Source organism: Stegodyphus dumicola, chromosome 9 (genome assembly GCF_044657685.1).
Source record: "Stegodyphus dumicola isolate Sdum_Otavi_A_Nest chromosome 9, ASM4465768v1".
Taxonomy (NCBI): Eukaryota; Metazoa; Arthropoda; class Arachnida; order Araneae; family Eresidae; genus Stegodyphus; species Stegodyphus dumicola.
Window position 1 is genome coordinate 101,269,094 of NC_140776.1, and position 27,474 is coordinate 101,296,567.

Sequence of the window (27,474 nt, forward strand, 5' to 3'; positions counted from 1 at the left end):
GAAGACTAAATAGGTTATTTTGAAGCTGAAGACGCAAAAATTAATGAGCAATGCCCTCACCGGAACTCGAACCTGGACCTCTCGAATATGCGCCGAGTGTACTACCGTTACACTACGCAAACATGCAGAAAGGAGGGAAAAATATCTTAAATGGCATTAAAATTTTATTTGCAGTAAAAGCAAGATTAATGCATTTCCTTGTGGTCACTTTTATAGATAGTTGCCGATAATAGTTAACATTGATGTTATCAGCTGAAAATTAAGCAAACGTTACCATAAAAGTATAAGACTTGCGTTAATTTACCTAAATTATGATAAGCCAAATATATTAGAAAAGAATAAGTCATACATTAATGAATTCAACTAATCATTAACTGAATGAATTTGCCTCATTGTACCGATCTCAGATAACCCAAATGTGCCCGTGAAAATAAATCTTACACTAATGTACTCAACTGAAGTTTTACAAATTGTACCCAGCTCCAGATTAACCAAATTATTAATAAAGAATAAGTCTTACACAAATGTAGTATCTACTGAGTGCCGCCAGGTATAACCACTGACCTGACTTGGTTGTAAAAGTCTTACAAAGTGTTAATAGTCATCCTGCCAGAAGGGATTATTTCTTACGTATAAAAACATAAATGTTACATGGGCATACAAGGCTTGAGTATAAGCACAAATATGTTAATTACAAACATTGTCTTGTTCAAGTTACATAAAATCACGACATGCGCACATTTAAACATTATCTGAATTCATATTAACAATACTTTACTGAGATGATCAAAGTAAACTTGTAATTCATTTACACATTGATTGGATTTTTCAATGTCATTGTTAACTGCTTTACAACATTATTCTTAACAAGTACATACAAAATGGATAGTAATAAGCTTACATTACAACAGTTTTTGCTCTTACAGTCCTGTTACTATTCTACGGGGTGAGCTACAGTGGATGGACAAAAATATGGAAACACCTTGTGAAATGCATGTTTGAAAAGAAAGATTGATTTTAATGAAATATGTAGGTGGCGCTGGCGTTTTTGACTACTGACGCCACCTATACAACTTCGTAAATGTGCTAAACAGTTCAGTTGTTTATCGGAGTACTGTTATGTGAGGTTGTCATTGCATTATGTCAGAGTTAACAGAGTTCGAACATGGGCAAATTGTTGGAGCACGTATGGTAAGTGCTTCCGTAAGCAAGGTAGCCGAGGTGTTTAGTGTTTCAAGAGGTACTGTATCGAAGATTTATTCCGCATATTTGAAAAGCGGAAAAACATCATCTGCTAAATCACAGCGCGGAAGAAAGTGTGTCTTGAGTGATCGTGACAGACGATCATTAAGGGCAATTGTGACGAAAAATAAGAAGACCACAGCTGCAAAAGTTTACTGCTGAAATGAATGTTGTGTTACCGAACCCTGCGAGTACCAAAACAATTAGAAGGGAGCTTCATAAACAGGGAATTGCTGGCCGTGCTGCAATTGAGAAGCCACTCATCAGTGATGCTAATGCCCGTAACAGGAAAAGGTGGTGTTTAAGTCATAAAGCCTGGATTATAGAGCAGTGGAAGCGAGTAATATGGTCTGACGAGTCTTCTTTCATATTGTTTCCCACTTCTGGCCGAGTTTACGCTTGGAGAACGCCATCTTAAGCCTATAATACAGACTGCTTGTTGCCAAGAGTGAAACATGGCGGGGGTTCTGTTATTGTTTGGGCAGCCATATCGTGGTTCTCTGCTAGCCCCATGATAACTGAGTCAGGGCACATGACTGCCAAGACTTATGTGAACATTTTGGCCGATCAAGTTCATCCCATGTTACAAACTTTGTTCCCCGATGGTGATGGTGTCTTCCAAGACGTCAAAGCCCCTGTTCACATTGTCCAGGACTGGTTTTCTGAGCACGTGGATGAGTTGTTCCATCTCGCCTGGCCACCACAGTCACCAGACCTGAATATTATCGAACCTTTGTGGTCTACATTGGAACGGAAAGTGCGTTCTCGTTATCCACCGCCAACATCGTTATCTGAACTTGCCACCGTTTTGCAGGAAGAATGGTATAATATTCCCTTGGCAAACATACAGGAACTGTATTTATCCATTCTGATTTGACTGCAAGCTGTTTTGGATGCCGACGGGTTTCCTACACCATATTAAGCAAAGAAACATGTTTTTTTAAAGGTATTTCCACATTTTTGTCCAACCCCTGTATTTTTCTAATGTTGATTTTCAGTTGTTGTAATGCTGTCTGGCTTAAACTAAGTAGGGAGTTACGTGACTCAATTTCTTGTTACTTTAGCTGAATTGCTTGGGAAAATTGCCACTGATATAAAAGTTGTAGTACCTATCAAGGGAGTATCTTTGTTACTGTTCAATTACTTGGATATTACTGCAAGAATCAACTAATCTGCTGCTCCGGTAACTGCGAGTTGTCAGCTCAATGTACTCCACTTTTGTAAGGCCTTTCCCCACCACTTTGATTTGCTATTGAAATTATGCTGCGAGGATACAATTCTCAAGGGAGGGGGAGAATCTCTTAGTACCTTGCTGAACATAGCCTGATCATCTCCTCTATCTTAGTTTTTCGCCTGCTTGTTGCCGCGGGTATTCCCCGCCCATTGCGGCCAGTATTCACTGCTTGGTATTTTTAAATGCAATTTATCGGTTTTGTGGCCAGTTGAACAGGTAGTGATCTGCATCACCTACCGCACCCCATTCACACAATTCTGATACACGTTTGCCGAATTTCTTAAGATAATGTGGGAAGGGACAATGGCCGGTGTAGAATTGAGTTTGTACTCCGCTGTATGTTTTAATTGAGCATGTAACTTTAGGAAAGAACTTGTAGGTTCTCCTCCCTGTGCTAATAGTATCTACTGAAGATTAACGAAATATACCTGTAAAAATAATCATTGCGATAACATACCCAACTGAAGATAAACCAAATACACAGTAAAAATAAGCCTTCCAATAAAGTATCCAATTGAAGAATAACCAAATATATTATTAAAGAATAAGTTTTACATTACTACACCCACTCAACAAAATATTAACCAAATTTACCAGTGATAATGTGCCTTACATGAATGTATCCAAGTGTAAAATAGCCAAATATATTAGTAAAGAATAATTCTACCGAGTTTGGTTTTCCTTGGTAGTAAACATCAAACTCCTAACAGACTTGGAGTGCCCACCAGCGGCCGAGTGGTAATGTCGCTGAACACTGGTAGTTCGGTCCGAGGTTCGAATCCCGCGAACGGGCTGGCTGCATGGGTGTTTTCGTGGTTCCCCCATGTGTAAAGTGTGTACGAGCCAGTTCCCCTTAGAAAGTCTTCCATGAAGCCATCCCTCCCCTTAGGCAGATAGCCCTCGAGGCTTTGCCGTAATTAAATAACCTAATCTAACCTAACCTAACAGACTTGGAGCGAATTATCGCTTCGTCTGAAAAGAAAAAGGATTATCAACTTTTTTATAAATCAGAACTTAACGCACAACTGGTGCTTAACAAAACAACCACCATTTGTGGCCATGCTACATAAATTTACAATAATTTAAAACTAAGCGTAGTTGTCATAGACTACATATTTGATTTAACGCAAAATTGGTTCAAAACTTCTCACAGAAGTAACAATTTAAATTGTCGGCAATAATGACGCACAGCAGGAGAGTCTGCATGTGAGGATGTAGAGACATTAGGATTTTTTGGGAAGAGGCAAGATGAAAAATTAACAACGCCTTCGCCGGGAATCGAATCGCGGACATCTGGAATACCGGCCCAGCGTGCTACCGTTACACTACGAAGGCACGCTTTGAAAGTGGGAGAAATACCTTATATACTCCCCTTTTTAAAGGATGATTAGGGTTTTAGGGAACCTAGTCGCCAAATCCTGGGTGTGGAGAATCATCATCCACAACCCTTTTTAGTTCGGGCGCCACTGTAGAGTCAATAGGTTAATTAGAAGCAGAAAAGATGAAAAATATGCAACCGCCTTCGCGGGGAATCGAACCACGGACCTCTGGAATACCGGCCCACCGTGCTACCGTTACACTACGAAGGTACGCTTGGAAAGTGGGAGAAATACCTTATAAGGAAACGAAAGGAAGATACGATAGTAAAGGTCTAAATCGCAATAACTGGTAGTAAAATAATAAATAACCTCACATGTCTCACATTAATATAACCACTCAACTGAATATTGCCCAAATATATTAGTAAAATTATTTATTATGTTAATTAATATTAACCAAATGCCAGTAAAATTAAGCCTTATATCAATCAACTGAAGTTTAACCAAATATACCAGTCAAAATATGCCTTACACTAATGTACCCAACTGAAGATTAACAAAATATATTAGTAAACTTTATGTATTGCATTACTACACTTAATAATAATAAAATAATAAATAATAATAATAATAAATGTAGTAGTAAAGAAAAAGGTCTTACGAAATGTTGCTTCAGCTCATGCTGGATAAACACCCAGAGAAGTTCTTGATGCTCAACCACCTCCTTCCAGTTGTCGTCTTCAGCAGCACTATCCTTGTCCTCTCGAGTGCTCAGAGAAAGTTTCAGCCGAATTTGGCCTTGGACACTGGATCTTTCTGTTCTGCCTTCCAGGCAAAACCAGCGATCGAGACCAGACGAAGGTATATCCTAAAAAATTTTAATTTAAGAAAATGAGTTTACATCTGTGAGCCCATAGTTGCAATAAAATCTTTTAAGTTTACTAAACACAGAAGTAAAATAATGTAATTTAAATACAAATAAGAATAATGTAATGTTATTGAATAATTCAGCAACATTATTCTCTTAGAATTGGAATTAGACTAGCATGCTTTATGTGCAAGAATTAAACAATCTCTCTTGAAGCCGTTAAAAAATTACTATACGTTAAGTCATGTAGTGTACACATCAGATATTTTCTACTTCATAATTTAGTAATATTGTTGCGTAGATGAGGGGATCTTACAAATGAACAGGCAAGTACCCAAGTCTAAACTCAAGACTTTTTATTAACTCGAACTGAATGAAGAGCTACTTGTATACAGCTGGTGAATATGCCAGACTTAAAATGTTCTGGAAGAATAAGAAGGGAATTTACATAAACAAGATAACATTAACAAGAAGGAAATTTACATAAAAAACAATTATCAGTCATCAATCAGTAGAGTTTTACAGATTTGGGGTACTTTTCTGTTGGTCTAAGATCTATTTTTTTAGCTGTAGCATTAAAATAGTTTAGTAAAATCTCATTAGTTGTGCATTTAGTCAAACCCTTTTATTTAACACTGAGATTTAGCAAAATGTTAATACTCGGTAGCATATAAACACTCCTCTTTGATAATAATTTAATCTGAATATTATTAGTTGACGTCAGTGGTGTAGCGAGCATAACTGGCGCACAGGAAAAAATATCGTTTTCGCGCTTTCCCCCCCCGAAAAAAACACAATGATATGATGAAAATCTTGTTTGAAGGCCATTTAGCGCCCCTGTGCGAGCGACACCCGGGGCATCATAACACCTCCTTGCCCCCCCCTCGCTACGCCACTGGCTGGCGTACTATTAAGGTTGAATTATGTCCCTTAGATTTTCAAATATCATTCCGGTATACATTTTTTGTAAGGTTATGTTCAAGACCATGCACTAAAAACAAATATGCCATTATGCAAGACATTCTAAAATAATTGTAAATATCTCTTAAAATGAATTTTGTAGAACAGTGTAGTCGCAGCTGAAGAAATTACTCGCTGCGATAACTTCGGTCATGTGCTGCCTATTAGTTTTGATCCTTTTTCATATTACTTATTTTTTTTATGAGAAACATACTCTCGTCAAATTATTTTCATGTCAAGCTATATTAGTATTTCACATCAGGTAGAATTCGAATGTTGAGCTATACTGTTACATGAGTATTTCAATAATTTCAGACATATACTTATAAGAAAACAGTTGTGTCATAGATAAATGCGAACTTCAAGTGAAATACGCTGATTTAAGGGGGCATGATGCTACTCTGCTAGTGTGAGGCCGGAGCATGGACTCTTCAGCCGTAAAAGCATTGCAATATCCACGACTCTTACCGCGAGTAAAACCGCTAACATAAAGAATACAGATTACTGTATACGAAAGGGATCAAGCGAATAAAAAAGCTTTTCTTTTATGAGTGTTTAATTCGTTCTTGTTACATTCTTATTAAATGTTATTGATAATAAATTGTATCTTACTTCTAAGCGAATATTCACACAGCCTAAGAAATCATCAATATTCTCTCCGGTGCTTGTACGAGCAGACTGAGCAATTTGCTTGAAATATCTAGCAAAGAAAAAAAAATTATCATTTAATAAACTCCTTAACTAAAAAATACAAATTTATTTTCTAATTTTATTAATCTATTTAATGGGTAACTATAATTACTGCATGCCACGCTTTTTATTTATACTCGTGAGAAAAATTAACGGATAATTAATAAAAACCTTCTGATTTTCTGACAAAATCTAGCAATGAAATGACATTTTATGTGAGTGACAAATTATATAAATGAAATGATAATGAAAATATCTGCTAATTATTATTAATATCAATTTTTGATGTTTCTTATATTATTTTTATTTTTGTAACTGTGTTCTTTTTTAATGCGATTATTTAAAAAAAATATTTCCAGTTTATATACATATCCCAGAATTTTTTTGCAAATCTGCAAAACTGCGGTTTAAGTAAAAAGGATGTTCATTGATCTGTCTTCTAGTCATATCTAAGAACCAAAAATTATACAATAATCATAAATTAATTTAAATATCATTGTAATGAAATACATAACATTAACTTAAATTTTTGACCAGTCAGAAGTGATAAAATATCACTTGATAATGGTACATATATTGAAAGTCAAAACGAATTTCAGCTTCAAGCAAGCTTTCAAATCTACTACTTTTGGAATCCAAAAATTCAAAAAGGGCTCTTATTTCTGAATCAGTTTCGTGATAAATATTTTTTTTTTCCAAATTTATCTTACTGCGCTCAAATTAACTGATAATTTTTTGCCTTTAATTAAGTACTTAAATAATGTTTTCCCAAATTCATCTCGCTAAGCTTAAATTAATTGGTATTCTTTTGCATTTAATTAAGAACTTAATTAAAGACGTCTTTAATTAAGATTATACACACCTTCCCAGCCCTTTTAAGCTTGATACTTCATTCAGTTTTCTAGCTGCATCAAATACAGAGGATTCATCATCGTGATCCCTGAAAATGGATGAAGACGTAAATAATGCAATAAATATGTAAACATTCTCTTCTCAAAATAAGTGTCACAAACTAACATTAATCAGAGAATGACTAAAAGAAAGTTTCAAATATTTCAGTATTCAATAATTTTATCATGAAAGGGCCAGGGGAACTTTGATTGAAGTGGGATTGTAGATTTAACTTTTAGAACAGAATATTTCAGATAATATACATTTCTTCTAATCAATATGTATGATGAATCAGCCCAACCATGTTACAATAAACATGACATCATCCCTTTAACTTCGTTATTTCAGAACTCGAAGAAACAAAATTACTATATATACAAAATTTATCCAATCAATTCAATTTAAAAGTTATTATTTACAAGGATTGGTATATCCCAGATATAACAAGAAATCCCAAAGGTCTGTGAAAAGATCAAAAATTAATTAAAATGAAAAATAGTGTGAGCATAAAAAGTGATTTGAATTAAAATTAGTCGCATTTTTTGGTAGGAAATAATTACTTATTTCAGATTCCCTCTGACAGGTGAAGCTGCACCATGCTGACAATCAGAACTCGAATAAGTAGCTTCTTCTGTTGATGAATATCTTGAATAATTAATATTTTGATAAGATTTTTTTGCAAGGAAGTAAATTCTTTTCAATGCTATTTTAACTTTTACTGCTGATATCTTCTGGCTAAAATGCGAATTAAATACTCACCTAAGAGTTAAGGCAAATAAAATAAAAAAATGAAATGAATTGGAAAACCTGAAATCGATACTTTGCTATACAATGTCATAACTTTCAACTTTATTTTGGATGTATGCGATTAGTCTACAGAAGAAGAGTTAGAATTTTGTAGTCAGTATATTACAGGGCATTACACATTTTAGTTATCACACTAAAGGTATAAAAAACACTTGTTGTAGAATAAAATGAAAAAAAAGGGGAAAAACACTAAGTGATTAATTTTCTTATCCCTATGAGCAGAGCACTTTTAAGACTTCGAAGTTAAATAAAAGATCGTATGCATTTTTCGATTTCAATAATGCGTCCCCATCACTCATGCTTCTAGTATCCATTTGATAGAAACAGGATTTTGTTCCCAATTGAAAAGGACATTCCTTCAATTTATTCCCCCCCTCAACATTCAATATCTCACCAACAAGCTTCAACTATTACTATTACTTTAATTGTAATTCACCACGAGTAAAATTACATTTGTTTTGTGAGATGTGCCACAAGAATTAAAGTGAATTTGTAATTTTTAACAATGTCTAGAATCTTACTTTTAATTATTGCAAATCATAATATTTAACTGCCTTACTTATCATATTTTAACTAACATGTAAAAGAGCAATTACATTAATGTCGGGTAAAAACACTGATATTATCTATACTTCCTTTAATTTGTGTCTTGCTTTATTTACATATGATGCAGTTCCAGCGGAAAATTTCAAAAATTTAGCGATATGTGCTACCATCTAGTGGCGTGTTGTTGAACTAATTTTCATGCCTCTTCTTTAATCTTATGTATTATTTCGGAAAAGGGGATTAAATAATAATAAGATTTCTTATATGCCAAGTAACTGAAAAAGTTCTAATAACACATTTTAAAACTTAAAACGCTCTAGAAAAGGAAAGAAAATGGAAACATAAAAAAAGTCTATTTAAATTACCGTATTTTAAATATTTTTTACACTTATTTACAATCAGAATAACTTTCGGTAGATAAAGGAACCCATATTGGACGACAACTGGCAAAAAGCCTGCAATCCACGCAGGCTAAGTCCAGTATAACAGCGGAAAATGGAAAAAACGGTATTAACCAGTCTTTTATTAGATTCTTGTAACATGTTAAAAAAAATCTTAAATCTTACCATATATCTAAATGTAGTCTATCTGTTCGTATGTCTTCTATATCTCTGAAAGAAAGAAAAAAAGTAACGTTCATTAGCACTTTTCTTGAAAAATAGCAAAACATAAAAAAAGAAGAAAAAAAGTCTGAAATGAGTCAGATTTTGTCACCACCCCAGAGAATCTGTTTATATTCTCCCTGAACATCGAAAGTTACCAATCTGCATTTGGACTCATTTCTTTTTGCTAACGCAATACTTAGTCTTTTTAGCTTTACAATTAAGAGTCACTTTCTTCGCGCTTACACCTCACAAAATTTAAGAGCAAAATCTAAAATTTTTAAAAACAGCATATCTTCCCGATAGAGTGTTAAGGCTAGCCATACACTTTTTAAATGTTCGATATATTATTTCTTTGAGCACTAGTCGGTACAGTGACCAGCCGCCTGAAAGAAATATCATTATAAATATATAAGATATAACAAAATACGATCGCTGCTTTAAAAATAATTGGTGACCTCAAAATTAACATTCTAAATTCGGTGCTTCTTTGGTATCCTTTTGTTTATTTATTTAAAAAAATAAGCATTTCGTTTACCACTATTGAATTTATGTTAGAATTTTTCTGTATTTGTTTCACAAATGAAATGTTATAACTTCATGAGAGGGGAAAGCGTTGTGTTTTCAATTTTTTTATATCTGTAAAGATTTCATTTGGGTGGTAATTATTTACTTTTAGTAAAACCTTTATTAAAATCTAAATTAAAAAATACTCCCCATTTTATGTCTATTATAGAAATTTGATTAACATCAAACAGCTGAAGATTTTAATAAATATAATTAATATTTATAAAAGTATTATGTTTAATCATATTTAAATTTGAGAATGTGTTTTATATACAATAGTTTTCCAACTGAAACTAAGACCTCCTATCTATGAGTTAACTATCATTATAGACACTCGGCAAATAGTTGACTTGGAATTCAAATGATTATTACAATTGAAATTATGTTTCCAATTCAAGTAATCCGAATCATTTTGAATCAGATACGTAACCGATGTTCACTGCCTTAGGTACGTATAAGACATAATATACGTACATAGCGTGTGTTATGTGGTGTGATAGGCCTCTGGATTTTCATTCCTTTAAATTCGCGCAAATTAATAAACGAAAAGTTATTAAATTTAGAAAACAATCCAAAAATTTAATCTAAAGATAATCTAAAGACAGATAGCAGCAATTTTCTGAGAATAGGGTAAGCGTGAGGCCGCGTAGCTCCCCGTATATTCCGTTCATACAAAGGCTTAATATTCTCATGTATGGATATTATTTTCTTCAAGTTTAAATTTTATGCAAACGTACTATAGGAAATTTATAGACAAATAATATGGATGAAAATTAAATATTTAAGATATTCTGATGTACTCTAAATAAAACAGAGCTAAACAAAGAGAGCAGTTACATGAATTTAATCTGCGATAAAGAATAGTTTTTACTTTTGAAGAAAACATAAGAAACCCTATGCTGCAGAAAACTACGGCAGTTTCTCTTGAAATGCATATGCTATATGAAACTAAGGTTAATCTAAGATTAAACTTTGTACACATTAGGAAACTGAATTTTTTCTTGATATTTTAAACACATCAACTGTCTGTTGTTATACTGAACATAAAAAATAGAATATACAGTTTTACGCAAGACAAAAAGACACTCATTATAATAGTTTTTAAAAAGCTAATTTTTCAGTTTGATAATAATTAATTTATATTTTTCTTATTTTATTAAGACACAAATATTTATTTAATACGCTATACATTTTTTGTAAAGTTCTTCTCTATGTTTTAGAATCATTATTTTCTAATAAAAGACACTGTAATACTTATTTCATTCTTGGAACGGAAAAAATAATTTTTAATTGATTATTTCGAAAGGATTTAAACACAAAAGACAAAAAGTAATTTTTTCCTCACTCTTTAAAAAAACTCAGTTCTCTACATAATTAAAATTGGAAACAGGCGAAATGATGTAATTAGTTAGCTTACGGCTTCTTTTAAGAACTTTTGTCCCGGGAGATTTAAATGTTGTTCTTAGGGTGGCTTACCTTCTATTTTATTGTTAATGGAAAACATTTTAATTACTTTTCAATAATTAACTAGAAAAAAAATAGGCAGATTAATATCTGCTAAATTATTTTCAGCAACAGTATGTCAAAACCCAGCACTTCTAACTAACAATGATGAATTCTGGACGTATCTAAAATAATTTAGAATTTGTGAAAAGAAATACAAAGGAGAAAATTATAATTTCCTATTACTCCTTTCTCTTACAAGATTAAAAATTCCTTAAAAACTTTGAGCTTTGAAACAAGAGCCTTAATGCTATTTAAAAAAAAATGGAATGCAGTGGTTCAAATTTGTTTTCGGATACATGAGGCTTTTAATTTTATTATCAAATATTAGTAAATAAATATTAACAAAATGGCTTCATTTTTCTTTTATATTGCTGCGAAATTCTCAGCTGCAGTAATATAGCTTCCTCGCAACGTGGTTTTAAGGTTGACAGATTTGGCGCGAAATCGCCCATTTAGTGATATGCCATAGACGGAGCGATAACATTCTAGAACGAATTCTTACCGGCTTTCACTAGAATGTTCCTGAAGGAAGGTCGATTTCTGCATAAACCCTGCTTGTACGTGGAGTAGCAGCTTATCGTGAAGAGTATGTTGAGTTCAGTAGTAGTGCTTTGAGTTCAGAGAACTTGAGAGGGATCGACAGAGTCGGGAACCTTAGTTTAGTGCTTTGAAGTTGTCATCTCCGTTATAGTCTGATAGCCTGAAGGTGTGTTGCTGATCGTTCCAGCGTATTTATTGTAGCTTTTCGAAGACTGTAACGCGTCTTTCGAACTGTCCTGTGTAATACTAGCGAATAAATTGTGTTTTTATACTTCATTAACTCTTCTCATCGATCACTCCTATTGTCGCCAGAGGCGCCATCTGTGAAAAATATGTAATATTTGTGTTCTAAAATGCTGACGCTGATGTTTGTTTATGGTGCCACCTTGCGGACACTTGTAGTGAGTTTGAGTGTGTTCTGAGACGCCGCCGAGAGATGTGAACTAACTATGCGGCTTTTTGAGTAATTAATAAATTTTAGTACACAGTCCATTTTTGAGTTTTTGTGTAAAGTGATTTATTTAATTATGAGTTTTACTTGTCTCATTCATATGAGTTTTAGTCTCATTCGCCATATGGGCTAATAAATGCTTTATTATCTATTTCATTAGTTTTCCATTTGAAACACTTAACTTATATTTGAGAAATTATAATTTTTTTTCGCTTTTTCCCAACTTACTTCTCTACATATTTGATAAGATTTAAGTCAGGATAATATGGAGAAGTTTGGATAAGTACGAGACAGTTAGTACATAATAACCACAAGCGAACATTTAGGACTGTATATTTATAATCGTCATCCCCAGGGAACTTGAATGCATTTTGCATTCCAAGTTTTCTTGCAGATGCTTTCATATTTCAATTAGGAATGCACATATATCCATACTATTTTCTATAAAAACGTAATTTCTCATCCGAAGATCAGCAAAATCTCTTCACACGATTATATGCCTCGTCCCCATGCTTAGCAGTAGGCAATAAGATTTTCGGATTCAGTGACTTATTCGGCTTTCTTCGCACAATAATTCGCCCTTCGGACCCAAATATTCGTATGTTATATTTTGAAATTTTTAACATTGTTCCATTATGATGAATCTTTGCTCATCATAATATTTGTGAATGCCAGACTTACTTTTCTTATTTTCTTGTTGACGAAAAACTGGTCCAGCGTATCAATGTATCCTAATTACCATTCTAACAATTTTAGAATTATTTTTTACTGCAAACCTTTCTTCTAAAATCTCTTCAAATTCTACTGTACTAATTTTTGTGTCTTTTTTGTTTTTTCACAGGATAAATCTCGGATCCCATTGTGTTGGATTGAAGTAAGGTCCCTAAACTTCATGCATTTTCAGTAGTTCCACGCACTTTCCATCGTTTAATAAAATGTAGGTAGTTGAACGCTTTGCATCAAAGATTTTTTGGATATTTTGAATATTTTTACTACTTCTAAAATGATGAATAATCAAATGTTTAACTCAGATAGGCAACTGTTAATATGCTTTTCTAAATAAGTAAAAATTTCCAAACGTAAGACGTGGGTGAAAATTCTTTAATGTATTTTCTATTAAAGGAAAAAAAAATATGACGGAAAACATTTTTAGCCCAGACATTTGAACAAATACTTGCGTGTCCAATTTATTGTATGATTTATTGAATAACAGTTTTAAATAGATTATTTTACTGCAAGGAATATTTTGATGATATTTATTTTGCAATAAGCTAGGCTTAAAATAGAGGAAATATAACACATTTTGGAAAAAAAAATTGAAATCTCTATTCTAATACCTTGTACTAGATCTATACAAATAACTTTCAAAAATACAAGCGTCCGAAAATAAAATGAGCCACGGTAAATCTTTTGCAGGCCTCTTATGAATTTCCGCTACCTGCAGCCACAATACATAAGTCCACAGATCGTCTAGAAAATTTAAACCATTCAGTGAGCGGGCAATATTTTAAGAAAAGTAAATAATGATACAGTAGAACTAAATGCTCTCGACTGTCGTTGGTAAATTTGTTAATAGTCATTTCTTAAAAGAATAATCCTAACAGTTTGCATTCACGCTATATAAGTGGGTTATGATAAAAGAACATTGTTTGGATAATGGTCAATCAAGCATGAAAAGGTAAAACCTCTGAATATATCGTGAAATTGGGTCATGCATTTCCTATTTGACCCCTGATGAGGTTCAAGGACTTTTGTCTTTCATTTCTTCTGGTCGGCTGCCGTAATGAACCGATCTATTATTCTCGGCATGAAAAACGAGAGTTCTTTGGAGGTTTTGTAATTTCTAATTTATCTGGAATTTTAAATTCGAAATTAAATTTTTTGGATCAAATTTTTTTAGCACAAAATGAGGCATTATCTTCTTTTTAACATATTTTGGGTCTTGATTAATACATTACCTGTGCAAGATTATTTATAAGATGTTTTAAAATATTTTCTAAGAGGGATTGATTTTTTTTAAAGTCTTGTGGGAAAAGAAAAATTTTAAAATTTCTTTTAAAGTCTTGTTTTTTTAAAGATGGGAAGACTTTTCGCAACATAAACGAATATAGTCATACATTTTTCCCTCTGATGCGATATGGAACCCACATAAAAATTTCAATAGAAAAATAAGTCAATTCTGTCTCATTGTATCAGCAACAATACCACGCAATTTTTAATGATTTTTGTCTTTCTAATCAAATGGCCGTAAAAGCTCAAGTTCCATCCAATATTTCACCTATATTCAATTTTAGTCGATTAAATGTGGTAAAATATTTATGATAACTGATCAGAAATCAATAACGCTAATAAACACACAAACAAACATTCTTCTTTATTATGTATAGATTTTGTAAAACTTACAAATTTTATATTAACAAACTCTAGGATTCGAAAGCGAGCAGTAGCGACACTTTTCGAAATAAGGCAATTTTATCTCCAATGCGTGAGACTGTTGCCACTCGGAAAAATGAGTGAGAAAATCAGCGCTTTCAGAGTTATTAGTATTTCGGCTGATTAAAGTCGTGTGAAGATACCCATCTTCATAGTCGAAACTGCTTCCCACGAATTTTTGAAATCGGGAATAATGTATTTAATTAATGTATTAATCGGGAATAATGTATTTTCATCGGACAATGCTATTTTTATTTCATCGTAAAACTTAGAAATTTTATATTAACAAACTGTACGATTTTTAGGATTTGAAAGCGAGCAGTGGCAACAACTTTCGAAATAAAGCAGATTTTTATCTCTGGCTTGCGAGACTGTTGCCACTCGGAAAATTGAGGGCGAAAATTAATAAAGCCTACACTTGGGCTTTGAACTTAAGAGACTAAGAATAATACTAAACTAATCTAAACTATATAGGTATAGCCGAAACTATCAAAATTCTAACAGAGTTGGCCCCTTAACATTAATACACTGCGAAGCTATCAAGGGCCTAAAGAACGGCTGAGCGTGAGAATAGCTTACGAGAGAGTAGCCTCAAAAAAAAAAAAAAAAAAAAAAAAAAAAAAAAAAAAAAATGCTGACGGGTGTAGACAAAATACTTGGTATCTCTCTCACTAAGACCGAAGAACTTTGCGGTTAAATACCGCTCTTCCTCATTATGTATTCAGACGTGATTCTAAAACTACGTTCTGGCCGGAAGTAGTAAGTTGAAGTTAAGAATCGATAGGAAAGGAGTGTTAATTTAGAAATTTAATTGTTAATAAACTTTAACTGTTAATAAAATTAACGAAATCCTTACAAAAGGATAAAATGATTTAAAATATTATTACAATTAAAGAAATGAATTTGCAAAACATATAAAATTATGCTCACTTATTAGTGCAATCTAAAGATTGGCGATACTTTTAATTACATAGCAAATGAATTTTTCGACAAGCACACCTATTTCTGGTACATTTAGATTTGCAGTAACATTTTCAATTTAAGCGCGCAAAAACGTTGTCGTTGTTCCAGCGAATATCTTATTTTCACTTTAGAGTGCCTAATAGGTAAGGTGCAGTTTATCTAGGTAATTTGAGGAATACTAGATAATTTGTGAAATAAAACAATGTTTCGCCCTTTAACGGACCACATTAGTTAATCAGCAGATTAGATATAAAATCTCCAGAATAAGTGAATTCCTTACTTTAGCGGTAACATATGCAAGATAATAAAGAATGTATCTGAATTACAGATTACGGCTTACTCAATGTGAAATATAATCTTTTCATTTATTGGCCTCGTACATTAGTGGATCGTGTTGCAGGGCATTACATACATGCATACAACATACCCAATGTAATTTATATTTTATCGCTCCATATTAAAGTTTAGATTTGATATTTCATATATTTATTTCATTATATCGCGAATAAAAATTTCTCAAAATCATGAGCTATAGCAACAATACGCAATAGCTAGTGTAGTTCGGATAATCGAATATCCCGGGCTGTTAATCGAGGATATAATTTCATACTAGAAATAACAAAGGTTAAAAAACTTTCTTCTTGTTTTTCAACAGATAAAAGTCGAGTTGAAATCGAAATGTATTTATTAGAAGTAATATTTTTTAAAAATGAACATTTGTGGTAATTAAATTTTCATTTTCTAAAATTTTTTATAGCAGTGCCTGTACATTTCTCTTCATATATCTCTTTGAAACTGTTTCAAATTGTTTACTTCTCAAGAAATTGTAAGTTTACGTTCAATAATGGGATGCCTTTCTCTAAAATGCTAATATGCTCTAACTTAGCTTCAACAATTCCAATAAATATTATAGTATTGTTCAGCTGTTAATTCTCTTGCAGTGCTAACACACAGAGTGTCTAAGACGTTTTCTCATTCTTCACAGTTTCATTCGCCATATGTGCTAATAAATGTTTTATTATCTACTTCATTAGTTTTCCATTTGAAACATTTGACTTATGTTAATGAAATTTAAGCCACTAATACCAAGTTGCGGTTCAGTCCCCATAATGCTATTACTTACTTTATTGAAATGATTTTCAAACCCAATGAAATTATGTGCACAAAATCGTATCATATACAGTCGTACGATGTATTTCAATACAGACCTCATAGTAGAAAATCCGCAAAGATTGAAATATGTATTGTATCGTATAACCTTAAAACCACACACACATAAAAAGAAAGAGACTTAACTATATAGAGACAGAAATAATTCTTCCATTAAAAGTAATTTTGATTATTAAATTAGCCCAAAGGGGCGTTAGTCAAGAAGGGCTATTGGTCTCAAAACGGCATTTTGCGTCACATCATTATAAAAGGCTGTATCACTTTTCAAATCCTAGCCAAGAAATATTATCTCTATAAATTACATTAAAAGAAATCAAATAATGAATAATCAGTATGAATGTATGTATGTTTCTCGCATTGTGAAAAAACGACGGTACCTAGAGCCATCAGACTAAATTACGTAGTCGTTCACCCGAATATGGGCGGCTGGAAGCCCGAATCTTGAATTTCGAATTTGTTTTATTAACTATTTCCTATTTGTCGAACTGAAACGAATTTTTGGTCAAGAAACTCAACAATTTCAAAGCAAGCAGTGGCATCACACTGTACAGAATAAACCTTTACCTTCAGTGCGCGAGACTGCCTATCGGAAATTCTAAAGATAAGCTGTTTTCAAATAGTTTTAGCCCAAATTCTGTAGAAGCATGTATGTATGCATAAATGAACAAACACCCTTTTGGGGAATATAAAATCTGAAAGCTTTCAGATTCTTTTTACAATTTAATTTTATTTTGCTCAGTTAAATTTAATTTATTTTGAAATTTTTAAACCGGACTGGTGAATCTGGACGACTGTTAATACGAACCAGTATTCCTTAAGAAGGCCACGAAGGCATCGCTGCATTCCGTTTTGTGCCTTCGGGCGGAACAAGTAAATAATAATAATAATAATAATGATCCTGACTCTATGCCATCGGTTAAAAAGAAAAGATTGCGCCAATTTTTCCTTGTCGTGAAAACACCTGGAATGAACTAGAAAGTCAGTCCTCATGATTTCAATTACTTTATAATATTTTTCTCTCTCCTTCCAGCATGCCTTCGTGGTGTAACGGTAGCACACTCAGCGCATATTCAAGAGGTCCAGGTTCGAATCCCGGCAAGTACATTGCATACTTTCGAAAGGTTCAGGTTTAAGTCCCGATGAGGGCATTGCACATTTTTACATCTCCTGCTTGAAAATAACCTAATGACTTTACAACTTCATAGTAACTTTAACTAGGCTGTCCATTACGATATTAATTCATTTATTGCATGCTTATGCAATTGTACTAAAAAATATAACGCGGAAGAGACACTTTATAGCTACTACGGTACTCGCCGAACCCTGCCTTTCTGAAATATGCCCTCCTAGTAAAAATTGTTGCCTGCCCCAGTATTAGGGGGTTAAATCATTCATATAAAACAATTTTCACAAATCCAAACTCACAATCTAAATTTTTCGTTCCACCGAGGATTAAGTGTTTGGGGTTTGACTGATGTGGTCCGGATGAACTTGGCCGGAAGAGTATCGCAGATACTATTACTTCTGATCCGATCCTTCCTTTTAAGAGATGCTCCCAGTTTCTTCAAGCCCCCTTGTCTTCGAGGACTTCCTTTGACGCTTCCGGAGCTGAATTCCTCGTCGGAACTGTTCCTCCTTTCCAACGTGTTCGCAGGTTGAATTCCCAACATACAATATGGATCGCTAAAGCCTGCAGTGAATTTAGAAAAGACAAATATGAGTTTCATTTTCACAAAGACATTATCAGAAACTTTGTGATATTAACATTTTGCAAAACGAACAACTATATTGAGGAGTCCCGTCAAAAAGATGCCAATTCTTTTATGGTATTTAACTTGGGCTCACCAAGACAACAACATTCACAATACGATCCATCAGAAACATGCAAACATATTTATTGAACATTCATTTTTTAAACTTGGTAACAACAACCTTTAAACCTAATAAAGGTTTTAAAAGGTTATGCAAGAAGGACGCTTTCATAAAGGTACCAATATTTTTATGCAGGTCTGCTTGTATTCATCAAGACAAAAACATTCATAATGGGATCCAGTATAAAGATCCGGGTATATTTGAAAGGATAATCGTTTTTAGCCTCATAAAAATAACCTTCATGAAGGTGTTAAAATTCTTTTAAAAATTCATTTTAATTAAAAATAATTTTAAATGAACGTGAATGAAACAGAACATTATTTGAAATAAATAGAAAATGTCTAAAGTTTCAATAATTCATAAATTTCTAGCCGATAAGAATAAACAGTAATAAAAAATTACCGGTTAAAAATATAGATACATATATATGTTTCGCACTTATTCAAAACTAATTTAACTAAGTATATTTTTAAACTGTTTCATTCCTGTTAAACTAAACAGAAACCATAGTTTTGAAATCTCAAAAACGACGTAACTTTTGGCAAAAATAATCTACAATAAAAGACGAAACTATTTTGTTTCCTGAAGTCAGTATAACAAAATTTATTTTTTAAGATATTAATTTAAATGTCTTAATAATTAATTGGTTGAGAATATTTTGATTTTTCTACAGCAAGTTGTTAACTTCAAAATACATGGCGTTCAGAAAGTCAGGAAACATTAATTTAAAAAAATGAAGTACTTGAAAAATTCAGTGCAGATATCTATTGAAGATTTCTATTTATTGGATAGCTTGGAATGCTTATTTGACAATAATGCCATAAAGGATATTATATCAGCAACATTCGTTCCATTTATTTTTCCATCTCTCCTTTAAAGGCAGTATCACACTCAAATCATTTCCAAAGAACAATTGTTTAGGGCAATTACTCTGCTGTATCACATGATAAACAATACAACGCCAGTTACCCCGGATCACTTTAGGGCTACCACGTAGAATAGAAACAAATTCTTGTTTACAAAGACAACTAATGAAAAACTCCCATTCGAGTTCTTTGAATCGATGCTGATTTAATACAACTTTTTAAGGAAGGGGATAAAAAATCGCGCGTCTTTCTTGCGATGATAAAGCCGGTAGAAAAATTGTTTTAAACAGTTATTTGCCCGAAACAGACAGATGTGTGATAGTCCTCTAACATACGCCTGCTCATGCTACTTTGTACCGAACGAGGTGGACAGCACTTCTGTCGGTTCACTTGCTTTACTGTATTAACTCTACAAATGTCTTCAACAAGATGATAATATAATTAACGTATCGAAATTTTGCAGCAGAGAGTAAATGGGGACAAAAACGCTGTATATGATATGTACAAGATGGGTACGTAGTAGTGAATCCTACATGATGCGTAAAAAATCAAGCAAGCAAACTTAAGGAAGTTCAAGACATATAGTGGTGGATAAATGGGGAGTAGCAGGATAAATTTAGAAATAATATTCCCTGATTTTATAAACACCTTTCATGAGCGAAACTTAAGAAATGCTTTCATAATTTTTCTACGTATGATTCTTCTCTCGTATTTATTCTAATATTTATTAATATTTGAATATTACCGTTCGGATCTTTAGCTTCTAAACCTTGTGCTTCAACCACTGTAACATTAAGAACCAGGATTGGAGGCTGAAATAAATAGAAGGCATAATTAATTTGGTATGACTAAATTTACTTCTTAAAAAATAAAGTACTTACTTAACATTTTAAAAGCAAAGAACAACATTAAAATTCTCTCCCCCATGCCCTTTGAAAAAACATTAGATTTGCGTAGAACACTAGGAATTCCTTAAGTAATCAGATACAGTTTCCTCTTTTACGGAAGGAAAATTTCTGTAAAGGTGGAATGTGCAATAATAAATACATAGGAAAAAATCAAAGAACAGAAAAAGGGGAAACTAAAATAGCGGGAGAAAGAGTAGTTTTCCTAAACAGGTAGCATTTTTTCGTTTTCATTACGACAACAGAATCTTAAAGTTTCGGAAAAAGGAATTATATTAATATAATTTCAGTGGAACATTTCTCATTTTCCAAAAACATGACAGAGAATTAAAGGTACTTAAACCTAACACGTACAGTAGGTCATACGATAACCGAATTGAATAGTAACGCTGTAAGGATTTATTTTATTCTAACTAATTATTTTCTGTTTGACTTTCCTGTCCCTCCTGATTTCAGTTTCCTGTCGGAATGTAAATTTGTTATAATGTAGTATTCAAATTTAAATGTATTTATGCTGCGTGTCAAGAGTTGAAAGAGAGTAGTAGAGGACTTATTTCCGATGTTTATGCTGCGAGTTTGAAACTAGCCCTCTAGTCAGTTTTCGACACTTTTCAAGTGTATGCTGATATTTCTCGGCTCCGCTTTGCTGCGTGCAGCCTCAGCGTTAGTTAACCCAAGAGCCAGTCGTTAGCTATCATAAGTTAATGTGCCTTTTACATTTTTATTTTCTGTTAATTTAGTAGCCACAAGTGGTGGTGAATTATGAGCACGAAATGCGTGCGTCTGTTTTAATTTAGTTTAAATAAAAAGGTTCTTTAAAAATTTCTGCAGTATTAATTCCTAAAGTCATAGCGAGAATTCCCTCCTTCGTCTTCGACGTAGAGTCAAAGTTGTACATTACCAAAGAATGCCCATAGACTCTGTAACGCGTCCTCAAATAGTCAGTTTCATACTTTAAAAAGTATTATTTCAAGCAAATCTTTATCATAAAATTTTTATTATTCAGTTTCAAGCATTAAGAACAATCAGATTTAAATTAAAGCATTATCGAGTGACTATTAAAGACGTTATCATTGGCAGTTTCTAATTAAAGTTATAATTATAAATCACTAATTCAAGTAAACATCAAATAAAAGAATTAGTTTAATTCAACCAAACAAGATATATTTTACAAAATACTCACCTTTTCACTTTTGGTTATAAATTAGTCAGCTGTTTAAAGATTTAAGTATATATATACAAAATAATACCTAAAGAAATCAAGATTACAAAACAATTGGTTTGGAATTTCTTTGCTTTGCACTACAGCTGAAAATTTTCAGTTAAAAAACATTGCGTTGAATTTTCAGATTGATGACCTTGAGATTATATGTTGGAAAGTTAGGTGGTCAATAGTGCATTTTCTAGTTTATACGCGAAAATGTATTCGAATGAAAGTTGAAAAGTTGGGTGATATGGCAAAAACTTCTGCATAACCTTTCATCGAGCCTTTTACCAAATGTCTCAAAGAACCCGTAGATATAAAATATGATCTGAGAGTTGCAAAATATTTTTCGTGCTTTCCTTTCGAAAGCAATATCTAGTTTCCGGCTTACATTTTTCTTGAAAATATTTTACGAAATACCTTTCTCTTCTATAACGCAAAATGTCCTATACCAACTTGGGTTCGTTAAGAAAGTATTTCCAAATGCTATCGATTTTACACTTATTTTTCTTCGTTTATCCAGTATTATTTTTCTGCTATGCATACACATAGGAATTCTGGATTTTGAAATAAATATTTTTTTTACATCTCAGGAGATGCAAGAATCAAACAACTTTCGCTACCTTTTGCAAACTATTTCAGATCGATGAAGCATTTTTTTAAACTTTAGAAATAGAAGTCAATCATAATAGAATCTAAATTATAAAGTGGTTAACAATTAATATAGTAGGCTGCGCTTACGGTGAAATCGATTGTCCTTGATTATTTTGGTATAACAACATTAAACGATATATATAATTAATGATAATGATAACGATTAATGATAAAATTGAGCGATGAGAAAAATATCTTTTAAAATAACAATGGACTTTAATTTAAGTAAAACATAAATGCTTAATTTTATAGTAATTTGATTAAAAAGAACGTAATAATAGTTGATTACCAGGATTAATTTCACAAACGTTCATATTCATAACGTTTCTAAAAATTTGTTTCAGAAAGTGACTGGCAGATATTTTCTTCTGTCACTGATGCTGCAACTTACGTTTTTCCATCAATATCTACCCAAGCATACAATTCCTACCAATTCATGTTATTTGAAAACATTTGTAGTTATTCAACTTTAATTCATCGATTAAAAAGGCTGGCATATTAAAAACAGTTCCTTGAGAAGAAGCTGTTCTATTCTTGAAAGGGAAGAACTGGATATTTTTAAAAAATATGGCATATAACGTTATGCGATTGATGCCTGATCCAATGCATATTTTTAAAGACGATTATTTTAATACAACAGTCAAATAAAATGGTATGTAATAGAAATATAGCATAGTAAAACTTTACAGATTTCAAAGATGAATATTTAAAATTTCATGACCACCTATTTCTAGATATCGACTTTTGTATCTCTCTTTCTAACGCAGTTTTACCATTTGTTAATACAATTACAATAAAAAAATCTGAATAGGTTTGGATTCTTATCTTATTTGGCGTGGTTAAATTTAGGGCAGTATTATCAAAGTTGTTCCTCAACAAAGAAATCTGCTTTATCTTAAGTCTTAGGTTTCATACCAAATGAAAAGAAAGTATCTAAATTTTGACTGCAGAGAATGGTCACATACATGGAAGCTTTACTCAAATACTGCCGATGCCATTGCTTTAACCACTCAGTTTACTTGAAGATGGTAACTGTGAAACAAAAAATCCAATTCGTGTTATAGCACTCAGAGTTAAAACGTATGACAATTATTGTAAGTAACCAAGCATATGTTTCATATCCAAATCATTAGAAAAGATCTTCTTCTGCAAAATGATCAGTTGTTGTCTTCACTGCAGTCACTCCAGATAATCAAGGGTACATGATGGAAGAAATGAGTGGTACATGGATGGAAAATGAATAACGCTTAGATATCTGAGCGTCTGCTAAATACAGAAGACGTTTACAGATTCCTAAAACGACTTCGATAAAGAATTAAAGAAAAGTTTTGAAATAAAAATTTCTGACAACACTTTATTATTTAAAATGAGAAATATTGGGTGCTGATTTTAAATTTATTCTTCTTTCAAAATATCGCATGTAAACAAACTGTGGATTGTAGGAAATGCTTTTGCGCTTCCCAAGAGAAATATTCCTATTCCATAATTCAAAAAACGTTTTGAAATGCATTGCGTTAAAATTTCTAAGTGAAAAATAAGTAAGACTACTAATTCCAAAGGAGAAAATCATCAGTCATTACTTCTACATAGACCGAAGACTCCAAAAGAACACCCAAGAAGATAAGTATTGTTTCTAATGCTTCTAAAATTAAATCTTTGGTAATTAGATAAAACTCGCTGACGAAGAAAGTAATTGTAAAGTCCTGAAATGTATTTGCAGCAGCAACAAAAAATAACGAATCAAGATTGTTCACTAGCTTTGGCTGAGGCATGTGGCTCAAAGCAGAACAATTTTTATACCTTTGTATGAAAAATTTTTTGCAGGAAATAAATGGAAATACATTGTGACCCTCGATGAAACAGAGGTTTATCTAAATGCCTGAAATAAAAAGGTATATTTATTGAAGAAAAACGAAAACGAAAACGGTACAAACCTTGTTCCATTAATGCAAAAAGTTTCAGTAAAGGGTTTACATTTGTTGAAGGATTCTTGTACTAAGGGAAATAAAAAATAAGAAAAGTGTGGAAAGGTGTTAAGATCAATTCAATGTGCATCAAAAGAAAGTTTTACTTTCGGTAGTTTCAGACGAAATTCCATTTTATTCCAATAACTTTTAAAAAATGAAACTTCATCAAGAAAAAGCAACAAGGTCATACTTCAAAAAGTACCACTGCATTTCGAAGATTGATACCGGTATTGCATATGTACTTTTCAACGTATTCCTGTGAAGACCCTGATGTTTCACCTATGGACTATCGTACCTTGGCCTCTCGAAACGAGCTCTTTCTAAGCGCAGACCCACTATGATTCTGGAAAGGAGTGGAATAGGAATGAATTCAATACCTCCAAGAAGTTTTACGAAAAACCCTTCTATCATGAAATACATGATGCAGACTCTAAAAAGTCCAGAAATAAAGCTAGTAGGTAGCAGGATGAGGACTCTAGATAGCCCAGAAAAAAGCTATCAGATGGAACATTTAAGAATATTTACATTTTAAACATTATTTAAATGGCCCAGAAATAGTTCTATAAATATTTAAACGCCCTCTGTACATTACCAATAATTTTAACTTTCATCTTTATTAAAAAAATTGTTACGCTGTCCTAATTTGCTTTTAGTTAAAGCTGCTGGAGACGAGTCCATCGTTCTGATATACTGCAATGTTGTCATAATGGTTTGAATTAACTGTTTTGTAATTTGTTTTTGTTTTTGTAATTTGATTGGTCATAATTCCAAAATGCGCTGGAAAGTTATTATCGTTTTTTTCCACAAATGTGCTGTTATAATAGAATGGGATTTTTTTGAACAACATATATATGTATATTCTTTATGATGAAATTGTTGTTGAATAATTGGACAAATGTAGTCGAATGTGTTAGATGAGTTTTATGTTATGTTACATAATTATTTTTTTTTCCAACGGAAGGCCAGACGTAGCGGCCATTTTATTGAAGAGACACTTAATAGGTGGCCACTGTTACCTCCTATGAAGGGACAGACCTTCAGTATCGCAGTCAGGCTCCGCTAACCACTATACTGTCTGGGCGGCACATAATATAATTACCTTTTCATCTTGCGCTATGCTAAGAAAGCGCCTGTGGTCTTCGTCAGACATGCAGAATGCTTCTTGGGCATATTCATACAGGTCCTCAGCATACACGGAATAACCGCTGCTGTTGGCACCCAGTTTATGCTTGATGGTGTAGAGCACCGCGATGTATAATTCTTCCCACTGCAAAGAGAATAAATAAGAATGATATTCTTAATTTATATGTTCTCCTGATTTTTGAATCTATAAGAGAGTTAAAGCATCGTTAAGTAAGGAAAAAATATTGATAAAAAATCTTGATAGCAGACAAAAGAAAAGTTCCTTAAAGTTTGAAAGCTTTATCAACCTTATAAAGAAATACAAAGCGCAACTTTTAATGATACTGATTTTCAAAGTAGAAAAACACATTTATTGTAATTGTACTCAGCAATATGTACGATAGTTAGGTAAATCATCATCTTGATTTCAGAATATAGGTCAGAAAATACCACTTCTTGAAGATGTCCTGCATGAAACTCGAGTCATTACTGATATATTCCAAGTACACGTACTATGATGTGATGGGGAGTGTGCTTCATAACACTCGCGATCTACTGATGAATTAAATGCATTTTAAGACTGTTAGATCAGGTAAGAAGTGAGTGAAAACTTCTATTAATCCTCAGAAGAGTTTTCTCCCGCTTAGGTGATATTAAATGGCTCTCATTAAGTACTCAGAATTTTAGCGCAACATTCTTTATTCCGTGCCTATATTTTAAATCTCCAATTTTTATTGCCAATTTACGTGACATAAATTGACCGAAAATATAATTCGACAAGCGATTGCGAGTCACATCATAACAAGTATACCTACAGGATGGAAAAAATGCCTTGATTGTCATGCAGGAAACGTCTAAGACTCTGTTTTGAAGAAATGACACATATTTTATGAATTCAAAACATCCACATACCTAACCATATTTAGTTGCGTATATTACTGATTGCAGAAAATCTATTATTCCATTTTGGAAAATACCGGACTGTGTATAATGTATTAAACATTATTACAAAATTATTTATGACAAGAGATGATGGGGAAACTAATAAGTTACGGCTTGATATTTTCCGCTTGCCTCTGTCTCAAAATTTTTTATATAATGTCACAATTGCAACAAAGAACTAAAAATGTATAGGCATAAATATATGCTGATTTTGACTGTAAGGAATAATCGAAACCTCCCCACTCTCCTGTTTGTGCTCTTGTGATATAGCTGGTTAACTTGTCCAGCTTGAAAATGGAAGATCTGTGGTTCGAATCCTGTGGAGAGCACAACTGAGATTTCCCATTTCCTGCTACAAAAAGCCTAATAGTCTTTACAATAGCGCCGGAACTAAAAATGTGTTAAATATAACGTCAGACCAGATAGATTTAACCTACTTGGTGACTCTTCCCGATTGCTATTTAATTGGAAAAAGTCTAGAAAATTATCGCATTCGGCAGTGTATGCTCCCATGGTGTACAAATTAACACATTCAGCTATAATTTGTTATTTTAAAATAGGTAATTCAAAGTCTTCCCGACCCTTCGTTATTTATGATCATAATGCTTGTCGTCTTCATCGTACAACATTTATTTTCTCCCATTCATTTGAAATTATAGTTCCAGGTAAGGCTTCATTCCCTAGCTTTTCAAGAAGTGAAACACAGTAACCAAAAATAAAGCGGAAGAAAAAAATAGAGGATTCAGTTATCTTCCACAGTATCATTACCATGGTTACGAGCTAGGCCGAGAGGCGGAAAATGACCTTGAAGTGTCTATCCCTTAGTAACAGATTTTAGCAATTGGAAGATCCATGCTTCTAATTCCGGGCACAGTTGACTTTTTCCATATTTTCTGACTATGAAATACCTAATAGTATTTAAGAACTAAGAATGCCAGAGAAATTTGTTCAACGTGGCATGCTTGCAGACATGCAGTAGGTTATTGACACCCATTTCAGCCTTTCCTTTCACTTTTTCCAGTACATATATCAAACCGTTACTGCTGTTTACTTCATAAAATGTTATCGAGTTCTGCTCTTGTGATCCTTTTTTAAGATCTTTCGCTACTACATATTACATTAAAGCCAAATGATGATTTCTCTGGCTTCAATG

At 32.8% G+C, this 27,474-nt stretch overlaps 1 protein-coding gene across 1 annotated transcript in view; it reads right to left on the reverse strand.

The window, feature by feature from the left end:
* LOC118194764 (BAI1-associated protein 3-like) overlaps nucleotides 1-27,474 on the reverse strand; it is a 282,557-nt gene that overhangs the window by 180,867 nt on the left and 74,216 nt on the right. The window contains exons 3-9 of the mRNA XM_085823822.1: nucleotides 25,357-25,524; nucleotides 20,273-20,339; nucleotides 18,215-18,479; nucleotides 9,124-9,168; nucleotides 7,176-7,253; nucleotides 6,236-6,323; nucleotides 4,457-4,663 (exon numbers count right to left, since the gene is read on the reverse strand). Coding sequence (XP_085679948.1) covers nucleotides 4,457-4,663; nucleotides 6,236-6,323; nucleotides 7,176-7,253; nucleotides 9,124-9,168; nucleotides 18,215-18,479; nucleotides 20,273-20,339; nucleotides 25,357-25,524 — 918 coding nt within the window. The remainder of the gene's footprint in view (nucleotides 1-4,456; nucleotides 4,664-6,235; nucleotides 6,324-7,175; nucleotides 7,254-9,123; nucleotides 9,169-18,214; nucleotides 18,480-20,272; nucleotides 20,340-25,356; nucleotides 25,525-27,474) is intronic.